This window comes from Lates calcarifer, linkage group LG14 (assembly GCF_001640805.2).
Source record: "Lates calcarifer isolate ASB-BC8 linkage group LG14, TLL_Latcal_v3, whole genome shotgun sequence".
Classification (NCBI taxonomy): Eukaryota; Metazoa; Chordata; class Actinopteri; family Centropomidae; genus Lates; species Lates calcarifer.
The window spans coordinates 7492460-7509726 of NC_066846.1; the positions used below are offsets into that span (position 1 = coordinate 7492460).

Consider the following 17267-nt stretch of genomic DNA (forward strand, 5'->3'; position numbering starts at 1 on the left):
GCTGCAAGCCACTGAGCTGATGTGGAGTGTTTTTTAACCTTCATCATGACTATTGGCAAATATATTTGAACCAAGGATTTTCAGTGCAAAGGAAAGGCTTAAAAAAGGCTTTACTATACTGAACATAGTAGAAATTAGTAAGGTGTTTCTACAAGTAGGCCAGTGTCTGAGCACAAAAATGAAAATATTTATTACAACATACAGAAATTACAGTAATGTTTTCCCCCAAATTGTACAGATTCACTTGACAAATTTTACAGTAAAGTCAAATTTAAGTGCAAAATGTTTGCTAGCCATAATATATGTACAAAACAGTTTAGCAAAATCCCTTGTTCTTCTACAGCAAACAGTAGCCACGTTGGGGTAAAAAAAAAAAGCAGTAGTTTCTTTCCCGTTCCCTTATAACTATGATACAGTAATAGTACAGCAGGCAGTACATGTGACAAAAGGGACTGATCCATGTCAGAGAGACTAAATGAACCAGTGGAAATGTCTTAATATCAGCAGTTTCATCTGGAAGAAACAGACGTATGAGCAAAAAGCATGAGAGAATGACAGCATGTTACAACCAGCTTTTTTTTTTTTTTCTCGAACATCCGTAGCTGCATAGGCGCTGATCAGTGTGTGTCGTGAGGGGGAATGTTGTGAGTGGCGCACACTCTGCTCATGTGACAGGAGTGGCAGAGGAGATGAGAGTCCAAGGGGAAGCACTGCGAGCCGGGCTTATCAGAGAGCTGCTTACCACACTCCTGAGAGGAAAAAAAAAAAGACGCAGATAAGGACAGGAATGCACACACAGGAAGTGAGGCCGACTATCAAACCACTTCATAAGAAAAGTCAGACAGTTTGTAACTTTGATTCAAACGTGACATTTTAGGAAACGGCAAAATAAATTGGGGTTGTTTTTGGGGCTGGAGATCACTCACCTCGCAGTGGTAGCACTCAAAGTGATAATCCTTGTTCATAGACACGACCCTGAGGATCTCTTCACTGCCCTGAGACACAAAACAGGAGCAAAATAGAGGCGTCAGCACTTTGTCCAGGCGAATGGAATTTCTCAGTTATTCTAGGAGTTTGTTTTGATTCTTCTTGTTGGAGCAGTTTCAGGAGACGTGAATCACCAGAAATATATACGAGAAAACCCTTCTTATTATTGTCGTATTTAAGAAGAATATTATGAGAAAAAAAAACCTCCATCCAGCTTGTGCATGGAGAACACACACTCAAACACACTCATGCTCACCTCAGTGGGTAAGATGGGTTGTAAACAGGCAGCACACTTGGGGGCAAAAGTCCTGCAGGACGACAGGAGAAAGTTTATTTACTGTGGGAAGCGGGAGCACTCACACAGTTGAGTAATGTCTCTGAAGCAAGTGGGATGAGTAAGAGACATTCTTCAAATGTTAACACACACAAAAATACATTTCATAACACTGGTGTTAGATGTAAAAGACCCTGCTAGTTTCATCTGGACCTTAAGACCTGAGTGTAAAATTAGCAAAAACCCTGTAGCTCTAGGTGGATAAATGTAACTTAAGCATCTAAAACACATCTGTTATGTCTTACTTGTTGTAGTCTGAAACACAGTAGATGTTGCTGTGTTGGTCCACGGTGAAGGGCACCCCATCCAGAGCCTTGGAGCACACCACACAGCGGAAACAGCCGGGATGGTACGAGTTCCCAAGAGCCTGCAGGATCTGAGAATGAAGGCCAGTGATTTAATCAAGCCAGTAGAATAACTTTAACGCATTTAAGTCACATCTAAGTATATGTGTTAAGATGTTAACATGTCTCTGACACACATTTTCAGTTTTGTAATTTTCCTTTTTTTAATTTATTAGTCTTTTGAAATTCATTATATAAACCAATTTCTAGCAACGTAGTTTGACTTTCTAAAGTTTCCATTTCTAGGCTGTTTAGCCTCGGAGCTTGTGTAGCTAATAATTTCTCCTCTAATGTATGGTGTGCCTTAAACACCACCCATCTTATGCTAGCATTAGCTTGATTTAACATTTACTTTAAAGCCGTTAAACACATTTCTCAGCAACTCAAGTCCTAAAGTAGATCAACAAAATCTTGTCAGCTCTTGAACAAAGTATATACTGATGCAGCTGCATGATCAATAATGACTATACTGTCCCATCTTTTAGTTTTAGTTGGTCATCCAGCAGAAACCAATTAGTAGATGTAAGAGCAAACTTGTTATTTTTATTATTTAACAACTTAACTTCATGCAGTGATGTTACCAACTCTTGCACCAGCACGCTACTGAACATTTGTGGTCCTATAACTTGGATGTGGTTAAGCTGTTCAAATTGTGCAGAAAGTAATGCCTGTGATCAACAAACACACTGGCAGCTTTCTGTTTATATTATGGGTATTACGTGGTTCAAATATGGTCAAAAATTTTAAGCTAATCTACAATCTCATTTCTTTATTTATCAGAAGCCCAAGGCAAACATTCCACTGAAATCTGCCGTGGGAACCCAAAGAGGAGCCAACAAGAAAAAAAAAAAAAAGACGTCACTAAATTTCTCTGTCCTTAGGGAGCAGGCAGTGGGGGTAAGGGTGGGTGTACTTGAAAGGAATTCTGGGAAACATGGGTTGGCAAGAAACTAAAAATTACCCAAGGCAGGTTAAGGGTTAGAGTATATTCCTTTAAATCTAACATAAATCCAAGTGGTTAGATGTATTTGTGCGCCTCTTCATGTGGCGTTTTCACACACACATATAACCACACACCCCTCACCTGTTCGAGAATAAGGTGGCCACACACACTACACTTCTCAGCGGCTGCCTGGAATCCTGAAAACTGTAATTAAAACAAAGAGATTACCATTAGCAGAAAATCAATCCTCAGACTCTGAACATGTCTGAGAATGTGTGTGTGTGTGTGTGTGTGTGTGTGTGGTGTGTGTGTGTGAGGTGGATGACAAAACACGCCTTGACCTCAACTCTTACCATGTAATCCTCTTTACAGTACACAGAGCCACTGACATTGTAAAAGTCCTTGTTTCTCAGGGTGCGTCCTGCAGAGGGAGAAAGACAGCAGACAATTGACGCAGCATGATAAACCCGAGACATTTTAATAGGCAGCGGTTGTTAAAGCAAAGCATTTAGAGAAGGTGTGGTTAGTGATAGAAGTTCAGAGTGAAGCTACTAGTAATACTTGAAATGATTATTGTTGTGTTAGGGGATGAGGTGGTGAGGGGAGGTGTGTGTGTGCATGTGGGGCGGCACTCACCGCAGGACACACAGGTGAAGCAGCGTGTGTGATAGAGGTTGTCCAGAGCCTGGCAGGCGTTATCTGCCCCGTACACACCTTTCCCACACTTCACACAGGTTCCTGCCGGGCACAGTGGTGGAGGAGGGGGGAAACAAAACGGACACAAACATTACATTTAGTCGGGAGTAATCGCTCATGCGGCTCTTAGCACTTCGTTTACGACGCATTCCAGGAGGATGTGTCTGAAATCCAACTCCACACAAAGTGTCAACACTTGTAAATCCTCTCGTTCGCACCACCTAGGGGATTTTCACACAGTTAAAACCCAGTTACCCATGCCAGCCTGTTTGCTCATCCACTCAAGTGTCTCTGCTGAAGCTCTGTTATTAAAGGGAAACTCCACCGGATCTAACTTTAATGGCAGCCGCTTCAGAAAATAGACGACTTCTTTCTTCTTGAAGGTTTTTTTTAATAAAGATGTTCCTTTAAATTTGACTTTAAACCCCACAATTGGAGCAATTTGGAGATTAAACAAGACTGCACTGCTTGAAGTTAGGAACTTTAAATCACCTCAGGAAACAACAACTAGAGGTGGTAAATTACAGAATAAATAATAGTTTTACTCAATTTATGTTACCATTTTCACTCTTTCTGCTCCTTTTTCTCATATTTTCAGGTGTGGGTCAGGTACACGGCCTCAGCTGACGTTACAGTTAGGAGCAAGAAGTTAAATTCTAAAATTTCTAGATCAAGATTAGAACCAGCTTTAAACCAGTCAGCCTTTACAACCAACTCCTCTGTGTTTCTCCTCTAACAGAATACAGTTTAGTCCATGTTGAGCACTAAATGTAAAGTAGAAAAGTGGTGGTGGTGGTGCTCTGAGCAACAACAGAATTTCTGTGATCTATTTAAGGATTTGCCTGCATTTTTTCCCCCCTTTTCCAATGCGGCTGAGGGAGTGCCACACAAATCGAGAATTCCTACACTCCTCTGCTGCGATCTTGGACAGTCCCTTCAATGTTTAGGAACAAGCACAGATCTCTGCCAAAGCCAGAAAACCAGAGGGCCAGGACTCAGACTTGAGGCTTTAAATATACTGTCTGAAGCTGCTACATATAGAGTGAGCTGGGGAAAGAATTGGTTTAAATCACTGGGACAGAGTCCAGGGACCTCTTTTTAAAAACAGGGATAAGACTTTTAAGGTTTTTGTAAAATAAATGTTCATTTGGCACAAAAAGTGAAGAAATTAAGACAAAGAAGATAATAAAAGCCAAAAAACACAGGTTTGGGATACTTTATACCAGAACATTTCTGTGTTTGTTCTCCTTTTTGTACCTAAAACTAATTTAAGGAATGTAAAAATGTTTTGCATGACTAGTTCTGAGTGCATCTCTTGTTCTTTTCACAAAAGAAAACCTGCTTTTCATTTGATTTCCACAGATATGCTCTGACTAATTCTCCTCTGTCTTGATTTAAATGGGATTATTTTTCATTTTTACTTTCTTTTTGACTAGAGTGGGAGTTTTTCTGGTGTTGTTTGGCATTACCACCTCACATTAGGTATATGTGTGTGTGTGTGTGTGTGTGTGTGTGTGTGACGGCTGAGCTCAGAGCGTCTGCCTTCTCGACTCAGAGCCTCTGATTTCTTCCTAATGGCTGAGAGGAGTACAGTATTGTATGTCCCCTCCGGGCACACATACCTGAGCAGAAAAACAGGCTACAGCACACCGCCCCTGCACACGCCAAGGCAGCATTACACACACACATACACACACATACACACACACACACATGACTCACACACACTGCGTTACTGTGGCCTGAAGTCACTCGGGGGAAACACACCCTGCCACAAAGAAACAATACACACATATTCATCCAGCCACCGTAACACACTCCTACCCTGCTGCAACCACACACACACACACAACACACACACACACACACACAAACACACATATCCTGAGCCCTCATCCTCTGTGACTCACAGTAATGGTCGGAGTTGTGTTTATATAGAACCATGTAATTTGTGTCTGAGTGTTACAGCAGAATTTTGCAGTTTAATGGCCATGTAGACACGCTGCATTAGCCCTCTGTGTGCGCCACGCTGTGGCAAATCAGCAGCGCCTGCATGAAACATCAGCTGACTCTGCCTGATGTTTTGGATACAGGTGTGACACTGAAGGATTATACACATTATCTACACTGCTGGGGCTTTATTACTTTCTTTTTCTTATCTTTAAATGTTCCCTACATGTTTATTCCCCCTCCTAAGCCCCACACATGTCTGGATCGGTATCTGAAGCCAGAGCGTTTTTTTTTTTTTATTCCCTCCTCCTTTATGCTTTGCGTGCTACAACCCTGCATGTCTCAGCAGGCTCCAAAGCACCATCCATCCATCCATACACCCTTTCAACTATTAATCTGTCCATCCATCCTTGCATCCATCCCCTACAACCCTTTCATTTAGAGAGAAACCTGTGATCTGACACCAGGCAGCGGAGAGGACAATAATAACACACTGAGGGTGGATGCTGACGGTGACGGCACCTTCTCAAATTAGGGATGTTTGTGTTAATTTGTGAATACAGCTCTGTTGATCTTTGCTATGTTTCTCCTCAATTTCCTGCTTAAAACTTTTTTTTTTAAAAAAAAGGATCTCACCAAAGTACTCCTGTCGGTTCTCCACAACCTCCCTTCCAGCTCCGACTCCTGGATCCTCCTGAGGTTTGACACCCGGCCCCACGGCCGAGGAAGGCCCCAGTGTGGTCGCGCTCGCTTTAGGAAGAGCCATCAGGGACTGCTCCTTCAGCATCAGGCCCTCCAGGAGCCCCTCGCCTTCTAGCTCTGCATCTCTCAGCAGAAGCCGGGTGAGCTCTTCCTGGTACCGGGTGCCGGGCAGGTCTGAGTAGCGGGCCCTCTCTCCCATCACGCCTCCCTCTTTGCCTCTCACTCCCACCTGCTGCTCATCCCACCACTCTGGGCCGCCCTGGTAACACGCCGCCCCTGGACTCCCGACAGCAGGCGGGTAGGAGTGTCGACTATCGTGGGCCCCTGTGCGCATACTTCCCTCCAGGTACTGAGTCCAGGCCTCCACAGGGGTCACCCCGGCCCTGCCTGGAGCACCATACCCTGCCACGGAGCTCCCTGTCTGCACGGAGGGGGACTGCTGCTGCGGAGGGAGGCCTCCAGAGGCGGAGTAGCGCGAGTCGTAGCCCAGGCTGATGCCACTGGTCCGGTTGCTGCTGCAGCGGCTCCCCATGGGGCTCCCTCCTCCGCCGCTGGCCGTGCTGGAGGCGAAGCTGGACCTGGGGCTGACCAGCACTGACTCCTGGAGGCTGAATGACGAACACGGGCTCACAGTCGGCCCAGGGGGGTAGAAGAAGCTCCCTGCTACGCCTCCTCCGGTCACATCAGACGGGCGGTGTGGTGGATGAGACAGGGACGCTGGCCTGGTGCTCTCCCACAGTTCACTTCCTGTGCTCAAGCGTTTGTAGAACAGAGCTTCCTGAAGCGAGAGACGCTTGTGCCTCTCAGGCTCGGAGAGGTAGCCGGGCTCAGCCAGACCGCCTCCGCCTCCTCTGGGAGCAGACCCATAGCCCGTGGCGGCGGGGTACGGCGGTGGGACAGAGAGAGGCGGCGGCTGGGAGAGGAGCTGCTGACGTCTGACCAGCTGCTGGAGCTCCAGCGAGTAGCGCCGCTGATTGAGGGACGTCTTGGAGCCAAACGCCCCCAGAGGGTCGCACTCAGGGCCCAGGCCAGACTCACGCCTCATGTGGGAATCCACACCTTCGCCCAGGTAACAGGAAGCCCGCTGCTGGGGGGAGCGACGCCTCAGCTGGTGCCAAGGTGGAGGGGTGAAGCGGCTGCTCGCCATCTGAAGGTATGGCACCCACCGTGGAGGAAGTCTGCGGTGGGGTGAGGAGCTGAGAGGGAGGCATTCCCATCCCTCCTCCTCCTCCTCCTCCTCCACCTCCCCTCCCATTCACTGGAACACATGCATCGCTTGTGGTTGCAGAGGCAAGCGAGAACTGGCCGGGCCTTGAGGGCGAGGCAGCTGCAGAGCTGGGAGCTGGTGGCAGACCGCTGCCCCCACCGCTGCCTCCGGAGATGCCAGTGTTGGCGTTGCTGTTATTAGAGTTGTTGGCAGGGTCCTGTTTTTTCTTTGAACTGTTGAATTTCACACTGCCCGAGTCCGTTAGCTTTAACTTCTCCAACAACTTGCTTATCGGCCTGTCCATGATGAAGCCTTCTTGTGTGTGTATGTGTGTGTTTTCTTTACCTGTCTGGGCAAAGTCAACTCTTACAGTTTCTCCTTTAAGTTACAGATTAATGTGCTCTAATACAGTGTGGGTAGATATACAGCAGAACAAAGATGTTCAAGTAAATCTACAGCTTTCACTACGACACTTGAAATGTCAGCTTTCAAATTCTATAATAATAATAATAATAATAATAATAATAATAATAATGAGTAGAAATTAAAAACTGGCCTTGAAACTAACTCAAAGCTGAAAATAAGGACCCCTTATATACACACAATAAATACAGAACAGATAAATAAAAAAGACCTTTAAGACATTTCAGGGTGGTTACATGACTAAAGTCCTCTGAGTCATCTGGTTTGCCCTCATGTGGAAAATCCACAGGCACAGGTAGGCTGTGGTGAGCAAGAATCCATTGGATTATTAGACAATTACTAAGAGTTCAACTCGATCCAGCCAGGGAAACAGGACACTTCTGCGTGACCTATGGTCGTGGAGGGCCTCCTTTGTGGACCCTCATGTGGCTCCACATCTGCATCTTCTCTGTTAGTCAAACTGTCTGAAATGCGCCTCAGAAAAAGTCGGTTTTTATATCCAGTGCGGCGCGTGTGTGTGTGTGTGTGTGTGAGAGAGAGTCTCTCCGTTTGAATTTCCTTTTTTTTTTTAACACAAAGCGGAGAGGTTCAGCAGGCAGGATGCAGGCTATCACCACTTCATGTGGGGTCCAGTGTAGACAACAAAATAAATCCGCTGGTGCACAGATAGTCCACTCACCCGACTTCTGCCATTCATCTCAGGGCGAAATGAGCTCGCGGAGGGGGGAAGAAAAAGATTAAAACAACATGGTTTAACTTTAACTCAGGCCACAGAAAACACGCACGTACGGCAGCTCGCTAGACTCCTCAGTCCGTCCGTCCATCCGCCTGCGCTCGGCTGCTTTTATCATTCCCGTTTTCAAAAGGAGAAATCCGGTCCGGGACTCGGGTGAAAATAGTTAGCGGAGAAGTTTTGGAGACAGAGAAGGAAATGAGGGAAACCGGCGCGCCGTTAACTCTCACATCCCAGCGGACCGGTGCCGGACTAAACGAGCCTCTCGAGATAAATAAAATCCCTCCCCGTGTGCATTGCACGGTCGACAACTTTGTTTCTTTCTTTCTTCCCCCTAAATAATTACTTACCTCCCCCCTCTTTTTTTGTACATGTGTCGAGTTATCTTCGGCAGACACAGCTGGTTCCGGTTACAGCTTTTCAAAATAAAGTCCTTCCTGACAACCGTTATATGGAGGTCTCAGAGGTGATTCTCAGTTCCTATAAAAGACAGTTTAACCAGTGATGTTTTAAAATTTAGAATTTGATTAATCACTCATTTCTTATAAACTTTAAACTATGACAGCTCCTAAAGTCTAAAGTAAGTTAGTTAAGTATCAAGTTGCTTTAATTTTTTCTGATCAGATAACCTTCTGTAAAGCAGGATTATTACTGTAAAGCTGCAACCGACAATTACTCCATGTTATAAAAAAATGTGAAACTAATGAGCAAATATTCACATTTCAGAAGCTGCTATCAGTGACTCTTGTACTATTTTTGCTTAAAATGACTTAAAACAATGGACCAATTATCAAATCAAATCAACTATCAATGAATTTTCTTCACTCAGCGGGTGAAAAAGAGGTATTTCTGTTAATTTGTCTACTCTCACTGATATGAATGGGGTGGACAAAATAATAGAAACACCTGTCAGTGTTACACAATACAGCAGCACCACAAACTGAACATTATAAAGGTCTTATCACCCACTTTATGATTTATTTAAACATAGCTGTGGACAACTGTTAAAGCAATATGTAAAGATCTACCTCACACTGATACTTTTTGATCATGTTGAGAAGAAGATGTGATGAAAGTCTTCTTCATTCCTTGCATTTATACTAACATATTGACAGTGTTGCTAAATGCTAACAGAGAAATTCAAGATAAACTACAACATACGCCAGCTCCTTTTTTAAAATCTGTATACGTGCACACATACACACATATGCAGCGAACACTTTTATTGTGAAGGGGAAATGCGCGTCCTGTGTGCGCGCAGCTTGACTCCTCACTGCTCCTTTATCAGTCAGCGGCGGCTCGTTTCCACAGCAGGCCGGAACACCTTTCCACCAGACATGGCTGTTTCGTCATTCATACGCAAAAGTCCTCAGAGGATGTGCCCACTCCGCCGAGACCTGCTCCCAACAAACAATAATGCTCTTAGAATAAAAAATGTGCTCTAATATTCACTTATCACCTTTGAACCAGTAGTTAGCAGCAGCAGCAGTTAGTAGAAGGAAAAAAAACTTTGTTCACAGTTAGATGTTTTCAGCCAGTGAATCTTTAGTTAACAGTTTTCAAACTGAAATAAAAAAATGTTTCTACATAGTTTCTGCCTTTTTAAATGAAGACTGCCACCTCCCCCAGGCTTCCACTGAGCTCATGTCTGAAGTATTTCTGGATTAAAATGTGGGGGTTTTACGGAGGTGGAAGTAATACAACAGTTTAAAGACACTCTGCTACATGAAAAAGCTCCTGCTTCAGTAAAATAACATATATTCTATCACTGGTTTATAATAGGCGATGCAGTGTGAGCCTCACTAACAGATATACAAACTACTTTATATAGGCCTATTACTCTGTAATCTGTTAATATATCATAATTTATTAGTTTATTTAAACTTTATTTAACCAGGAAGTTGTTTAAGATACATTATGTCTTTTACAACAGAGGCCTGGCCAACATGGCAACATAAGAACACACACTGTCACATATAAAATAACAAAACAGGGCCTGAAAAACATGAGAGAGATACAGCTTCATTCCTTGTGAAACATTTTTTGAATGTGATATTCAGATTCTTGATATGAAGGCAGTTCATTTATATTTTGCATTAATATTCAGAATCTAAAGTAACAACACTTGTCAAATAGATGTTTTGGAGTAAAAAGCACAATATTCCCCTCTGAAATGTAGAGTAGAGGTAGAGCACATACTGACAATACTCAGGTAAAGTACAAGAGTCTGAGTCTCCTGAAGCTGCATAGTTTTACACTAAAACTCCCAAAAGTCTTACTAAAAGTAAAGTATGTGTACATGTAAATATCTTTATTCTGAAGGAGGAATTGAAAATAAAATCATAAAGAAAATATACCTATCTTTCTTCAGTCACATTTACTGTTCATGTTCCTACTGCAGCTATTTATTAATAAGATTTTGAGTCATTTGTCTGCAACCATGTGTATTTATTCTATAGATATTTCTCAGATAACATGATAAATTTGGATATTTGAGACATATTACTAAATCTTGAGGCAGCACTTTTAAGTACTGTAATGTGTCAGCTTATATTGTACAGGGTACACATTTTAAAATGTAAATAAATGACCTATTAGCTACTGATAAATACAGACACACTGCACAACAAATCAGTGAATGAAGCCCCCGTCCTCTACAGGTTTCATTTGCTCCAGTGAAATAATAGGTTACTGTTTATTATGACTGAGCACTGGATAGAGATGTATTCATGTAGCTGTGGCTTAAACAAGCTTAAACAACAATTCTGTTTTCAGAAAAGCCCTCACTTTGTCTTTGTTTCCCTCATATAACTGAAACCCACAAAATCATAACAAAAACCAAGTCTTGATAATGTTTTCTTTTGTGCAGTAAACCTCAATGTGGGCTACAAACTACAATTTTTAAACCAGGAAAAGTAACATTTACTGAAATACATTTCAGATGGAAAGATTGGACTTTATACTGCAGTATATTTACCGACACCTGTAGTTTCATTTAGATTTAGGGCTGTCTCATTAAATATGATGCATTGTTATAGATTCAACAACATAACAGCATATACATGAGTTAAATTAGCTCCATCTGATCAAGGTATGACATTAAAATACCACTATGCAGGGGCTCATTCTGCATGATAGGTACTAATGCTTATGATATTAATATTAATTCAAATGCATGTGTTTTACTTGTAATAGAGTGTTTTTGCACTGAGGTATTACCAGTTTAACTGATTTAAATGATGAGGGTACTTCCTCTACCTCTGTTTTAAAAGTCTGTGATTGTTGTTTTCCACATTACAATGTTAAAAGGGGTAAAACTGCGTCGTTGGGGCAACGGCACTACTTTACTGAACCACCAGCCTGTGGAATGCGCGGAGGGACACGGCGGAGTGCGGCGGTTGGTGGATTTTTTCGGCGTGTCTGTGTTCTCCAAGGACGATACAGAGTAAACATCCCGCTACTATTTCAGGACTGGCCGGCATGAGTCAGTGCTGATTCCGTCCGTTTTTGTGGCAGTTAACGGACACACCAAAAAACACAACAAGCCCCGATAAAGTACTAAGACTCTGTTTGGCCCCGGCGTGTTTGGATAGGCTTGTCGGCTTTCTATCTGCCCCGGAGCCCCCCTTTCTCACATGGAGCCTTTCATGGCCCCTGCGGTTCACCGGAGTCCCTGCAGCAGCAGCAGCAGCAGCCTCTGCAGACTCTGGCGTTTACCTCACAAGCTGCGAGTGGGAACTTGTCTGAAAAGCTAACAGAGAAATTCTTCTGGGCTTAGTGTCGGAGCAGTTCATACAAAAACAATACTTTGAAGAGCTGAGAGAGCAGCTGTTTGCTCTGTCTGCTTTTCTTTTCCAGCACAATACGGTCATATTTACAGATACACATGAAGTACTCTCCCACCACATCAACCTCCAATCTTACTGTGTATTTGTGTAGTAATTTTAGCATGAACTCAACTCTGATATGTTTAATTTTTCTACAGAAATTAGACATTTGGGTTTAAACCAAAGGGTACACCGCTATTTTAATTCTGTAGGCCTACTTTTTTTTTACAGATTATAACAATAAACTGAAGCTGTAGCCACTGACTTAGAGTCTAAAGTATGGGTCAACCTCCAAAAACTCCAAAAGATCATCAGTTTCCCATAATGCAACCATCCCTCGTTGAGATTGAATGGTTCCCAACCTCCCAACCAGAAAAATGAAATACATTTCTGTTTTCTTTACCTGCTTTTCAGCAATATTCACATTTTGTGGTGATATTCTGGATATGGTGTCTTAAGCAAACCTCCAGAAACAGTCTATAGTCTGAGAAAGAAAACATATTCATTGGTTGAACTGCTCACAAACTCATTTTCACATAAAACCATAACTGGTGACAAAAGGTGGTCAGAAAGGGAGGGGACCCATGCATTAAACCGTCCCTGCTTGTAGGATAAATACATGTTTTTTAAACTTCTCCAAGCCTGAGCCAGGATAACCCTGATGACAACGCCATGACACCACCAGGGGTTATTTTCTCAGACATGACAAAGCCCATGCAGGAGACACAGCTGTTTACTCACGCTGAAACCTCCTCATGACTACTCACCTTAATGTTTTAATGGAATACCTAATAACTTCTTTCCATTCCACTGAAGCCTCACTGTAGACACTGATCATCACCTACAGCATGGCTGCACTAAATTATTATTATTATCGATGATTATTGGTATTTATGTATGCATGTTAACATTTTTTTTTACATTTAATTTATGTATCAGGGATCCATACACATGATATAATACAAAGAGAGGATGTGATTTGTTCATATTTTATTTTACAATTAATATTGTTTGGTGTATTTTGAATTTACATTTATTCTATGGTGCTTTTTGTTAATGGAAACAGGTTTGAATGACCAAATAAAGAGGGAAACCCGTTTCAAAAACATACAACGACACAAATGAGAATAAAAGTCAAACTGAGAACTTATTTCCACTTTAATAGTTTTGTTTTTCTTTGTTTTTGACTTATAAAATCCTCTTTTCAGTCCAAAACGTTGAAATTAGCCGGGCTCCTCACAGTGTGCCTTTAGCCTCACCTGGTGGTCAACACTGAATACTGCAGACAACATGGCGGCCACCGTCCGGACATTGTGCTGCTCGGGTGAGACAGAGGTTATTCACTGTAATTGCTGAATGAGAGACACGTTAAAACATTAACGCTCGGTTTCGTAGCTGTTAATAAATGTTTGTGCCTGTCGCTGCCTTTGACACACGGTCTGTTTTAATAACCACCGTAAAAGCAGTGAGGCTCGACAAGCTAGGCTAAAGCTAATGCTAACTGTCATGTAAACTCTTGGCAGCGTGATGTGCTACTTACCTCACTGTGAGGTTGTTAGTCTGTTGACAACCCAAAGAGGCAAAATAAATACACTTATAGACGCTGTCTCTCCTGCTTGTCTGCGTCTTTACCTGCTCCTTGAAGTGAATTGTGTGTATTTCAGGTGATTGTAGGTGTTCAGAGGTGACCTCAGAGGGCTGACTTTGTTTCTCCACTTTGTTTTTCAGTGTTGAGAAACTCCAGCAGACAGTTCAGCACGACCTGTGGAGTACAAGGTGGAGAGAAATGGAGGAAAGAGTAAGTTTAGTGTTTCTGTATTCTGCTGTCGTGGTTCTTGAGTTTTGTGTTTACACTTATATATTAAAAACCAGTCAGTATTCACAATAAGAGACTCAACTGTGTGTCTGCTGCTTTTGTTTTGTTATCTGCATCTTGAGGCCTTGTCCACGTCAAATTTTGGTTTCAAAACCTTCATTATTTCAAGTTTGTGCCTTTTTAAGGATTCGTGTTTAATCAAATGACCACACATGATACCTGGGACCAGCTTAGGAAACCATACAGACTACACAAAGGGTATCGTAGATTAATAGGTCCAGTAGCACATTAAGTTCAACAACCAACACCTGAGCACAACACCCACATGTGCTCAAAGAGAGATGACTACAAGATGATAAATAACTGATAACACAGACAAAGATCAGTTAAAATGGTCACACTCAGTTGCCAGTTTAAGACTTTGCTGAAGATTAAGATATAAGCTGGGTACCCTGTGGAGACTGCAGTTAGATGAACTGACAATAAGGTCATGGTCTCATTGAATAATATGAACTCTGTGTCATATTTTATAATGTGTGTGTTTCTCTGCAGACACGGGGTTTCTCGAAGCGGTACAGAATACGGACCTCTGACAGATCTGCCTGACTGGTCATACGCAGGTATCTTTTATTTTAAATTTGATGTTTGTTTTTTTTTTTTTTTTATCAAGCCACATAAATCTTCAGAGCTAATGTGGCAGTGATGACGTGGATGTGACTCACTCTCTCTGTTACATTTCCATGTAGAGTATTTGTTTTCATTCATATTGATAATGGTAGATTTGATTTGTTTGATTCCCTGTTATGTTTATAGTGCTTTTAGTAGCACAGTAAATCAACTCAGGGCTGAAGGATTTGTTTGTGTGGTTATTTACCCAGTTGTTTTTTCTATTTTAGCTATGTTACATATCTGGAAGCTTTAAATAAGACATAACCATGTTAACCAAAACTTAAACTCATGCTTTAAAGTATGTGCTGCATCTCCTTCTCTCTGGATGCATCTGCTTTTTCTTCAAGTTACTGTACTTGCAATAATGTGAGAAAACTTTTATAAAATTGTCATATATTGCAGCAGATTTTGTAATGTAATTCATAGTTTGCATGAGTTAACTTTATCTTTTTTGTGGACAGATGGAAGACCAGCACCGCCACTGAAGGGCCAGCTGAGAAGAAAGCAGGAGAGAGAAGCTTTAGCTGTGAGTATCACACATTTCTCTCTCTTTTTTTGTAAACATCTCAATATAACCTCTTCTGATTCTTACCTGCTCTTATGTGTGACCCTGCATTTCTGCTCTCTCTCACAGAGACGTATCGTGATGCTGAGCACAGAGATGGACAGAGGAATAGAGATGTGGAAGGAAAGACTGGACCAGGCCAAAACACAGGAGGAGCACCAAAAGTCTCTTCTACTCAAACCCAAAGGGAAGCTATTAATGAAGAAAAAATCTCAAAGTTAGAAACAGATTATCACTGTAATCATTCTGTGTCATCCTTTCAGCTTAGTGGCATATTTATAAGGATGTATGGGTTTTTTCCTTCTTTATAATTTGTGTTTTTCAGTATTGATGCATTTATGGAATAAATGTTTAATCTGTTTCTGATTTATACTCTGAACCTGGATGATTTTACAGATATAATGTTGAGTTAATGTCTCTCAGCTTCCACTAGAATGCAGCATTTCTCCTTGAAGGCAGCGCGAGAGCTCGAACGCCATTTTGAGTGTGGGGTTCAGAGAGGAGTTCTGTTGGGCAGGCAGAGGAAGGGAGGAGCTGGCAAACATAAAGTAGCACTGATTCAGGACCCTCACTGTGTATGAGTGTGTGTGTTGAAGGGAGAGGGAGAGCGAGGGGTTCACACCTTGGCTCGCTGTAGTAAGTCAGTGTTATTATGACGAATGTTTCGGTCGAGACCACCTCGGTGAAACAGCTTGGTTAAGTTTAAGTGGACACCCAATAAAAAGGAAAGCTTATGTGACACCAGCACTGGAGAAAAAGACAAATTACCCAAGTTGAGTCCAGGCCCAGTACTGGATGATGTTTGTAGCTAGAAACGCTGTGTTTTGGCATCACTTCAGCTCTAATCAAGCTTTGTGTTAACTCGTTTAAAGTCACTTAGTTCTTATTTTAATGGGGCATCTCCACCAACAAAAAGGGGAAAAGCTGGAATTCTGAATGTGCCGTTCTGCAGCCTGGCGTCTGGAAAGATGATTAGCCGGCTGCAGCCAAGTTGGCAGAAGGCTTTGTCCCACAGAAAGTGATATTTTTCTGGTATCGGCTCAAATTTTTCAAGCTGGAAAAAAAAAAAGTCTTAATCAAGCTGCAGAAACACTTGTCCTTTGCATCATCTAATTTTAAAAGCAGAAAACATAAATCAGCTGTGAGGAACTGGCATGAAACCTGATTCAGGTTCTTCTGTAGCATCTTTACAGTTGTTTTCAGTAAATGGCTGTTGTTATTTTGACGTTGAAACTTGACTTTTTGTCGTGTGCTGTTATAGTGCAAAGGGACGTTCTGCAGAGACGCCGAGCAGCTGCGCCTTTGTAAAGTCAGCACTAATTTGCTGTGACTTTGACTTATAAACAGACTATTTACAAAATGAGGTAAGCCTCTCCTCTCTGCCCCCCCACCCACACTTTTGCTTTCTTCTCCCCTCTTCCTCATGTTTCTCTCTCCCTCCATCTGCCTCCTCTCTCTCTCTCTCTCCTTCTTGCCCGGGTCTTGTTGCAGACTTCAGCAAAGCCCCACTGTAATTAGGGCTGCTAGCCGCTGAGTTGCAGATTCTTTTCTGTGGAGATGGGAGTTTTCTCTCCCCTCACCACCACCTCCTCCTCCTCATCCTCCTTGTCTTGACTTTTTTTTATGCAGCTGACCAAAGGCGCTGACTGTTTGTCATGTTACAGAAGTGTGGGAGGACACAGAACAGGCCACAGAGGGTGTTAAAGTAAAAAAAAAAAAGTGGTAAGAAATGTCAACGTAGGTTAACAAGGCGACAGAATCTATCCTACTCTTCGTTCACACACACACACACACACATCCTTGCACCTGGACCATCAAAGACCTCCAACTGCACCAGCAGTGAGAAATGTAACCCCTCATTCTTTCTCTTGACTCACCATCTTTTCACATCCTGCTTTTCTGTGAATGTCTTTCTCCTCCTCCTCCCATCCTCCCCCCATCTCTCCCCTTCCTCTCTTCCTCGTGTTGTTTTGGTTTTTGTGAAATGAGAACCAGATGTTGCTTATTGTGCAGAAGTCAGCAGCGGACGGACGGACGGAGGGAGGGAAAGAGGGGAGGGGAGCGTTAGGTG

The 17267-nt window shown here is 42.7% G+C and overlaps 2 protein-coding genes across 2 annotated transcripts; one reads left to right on the forward strand and one right to left on the reverse strand.

Annotated features, from left to right (window-relative positions):
* Positions 1-165: 165 nt before the first annotated feature.
* Positions 166-8711, reverse strand: ajuba (ajuba LIM protein). The gene is given in 9 exon segments (XM_018705128.2): positions 166-749; positions 927-995; positions 1244-1295; positions 1567-1697; positions 2750-2812; positions 2962-3029; positions 3245-3346; positions 5891-7067; positions 7069-8711. Coding segments are annotated over 9 exon segments (2193 nt in total). The 5' UTR covers positions 7468-8711; the 3' UTR covers positions 166-617.
* Positions 8712-13355: 4644 nt separating this feature from the next.
* mrpl52 (mitochondrial ribosomal protein L52) lies at positions 13356-15562 on the forward strand. The gene is made up of 5 exons (XM_018705126.2): positions 13356-13470; positions 13875-13944; positions 14515-14582; positions 15093-15157; positions 15266-15562. The coding sequence occupies exons 1-5, from the start codon at positions 13437-13439 to the stop codon at positions 15416-15418; spliced, it is 390 nt and encodes a 129-aa protein (XP_018560642.1). The 5' UTR covers positions 13356-13436; the 3' UTR covers positions 15419-15562.
* Positions 15563-17267: the final 1705 nt, after the last annotated feature.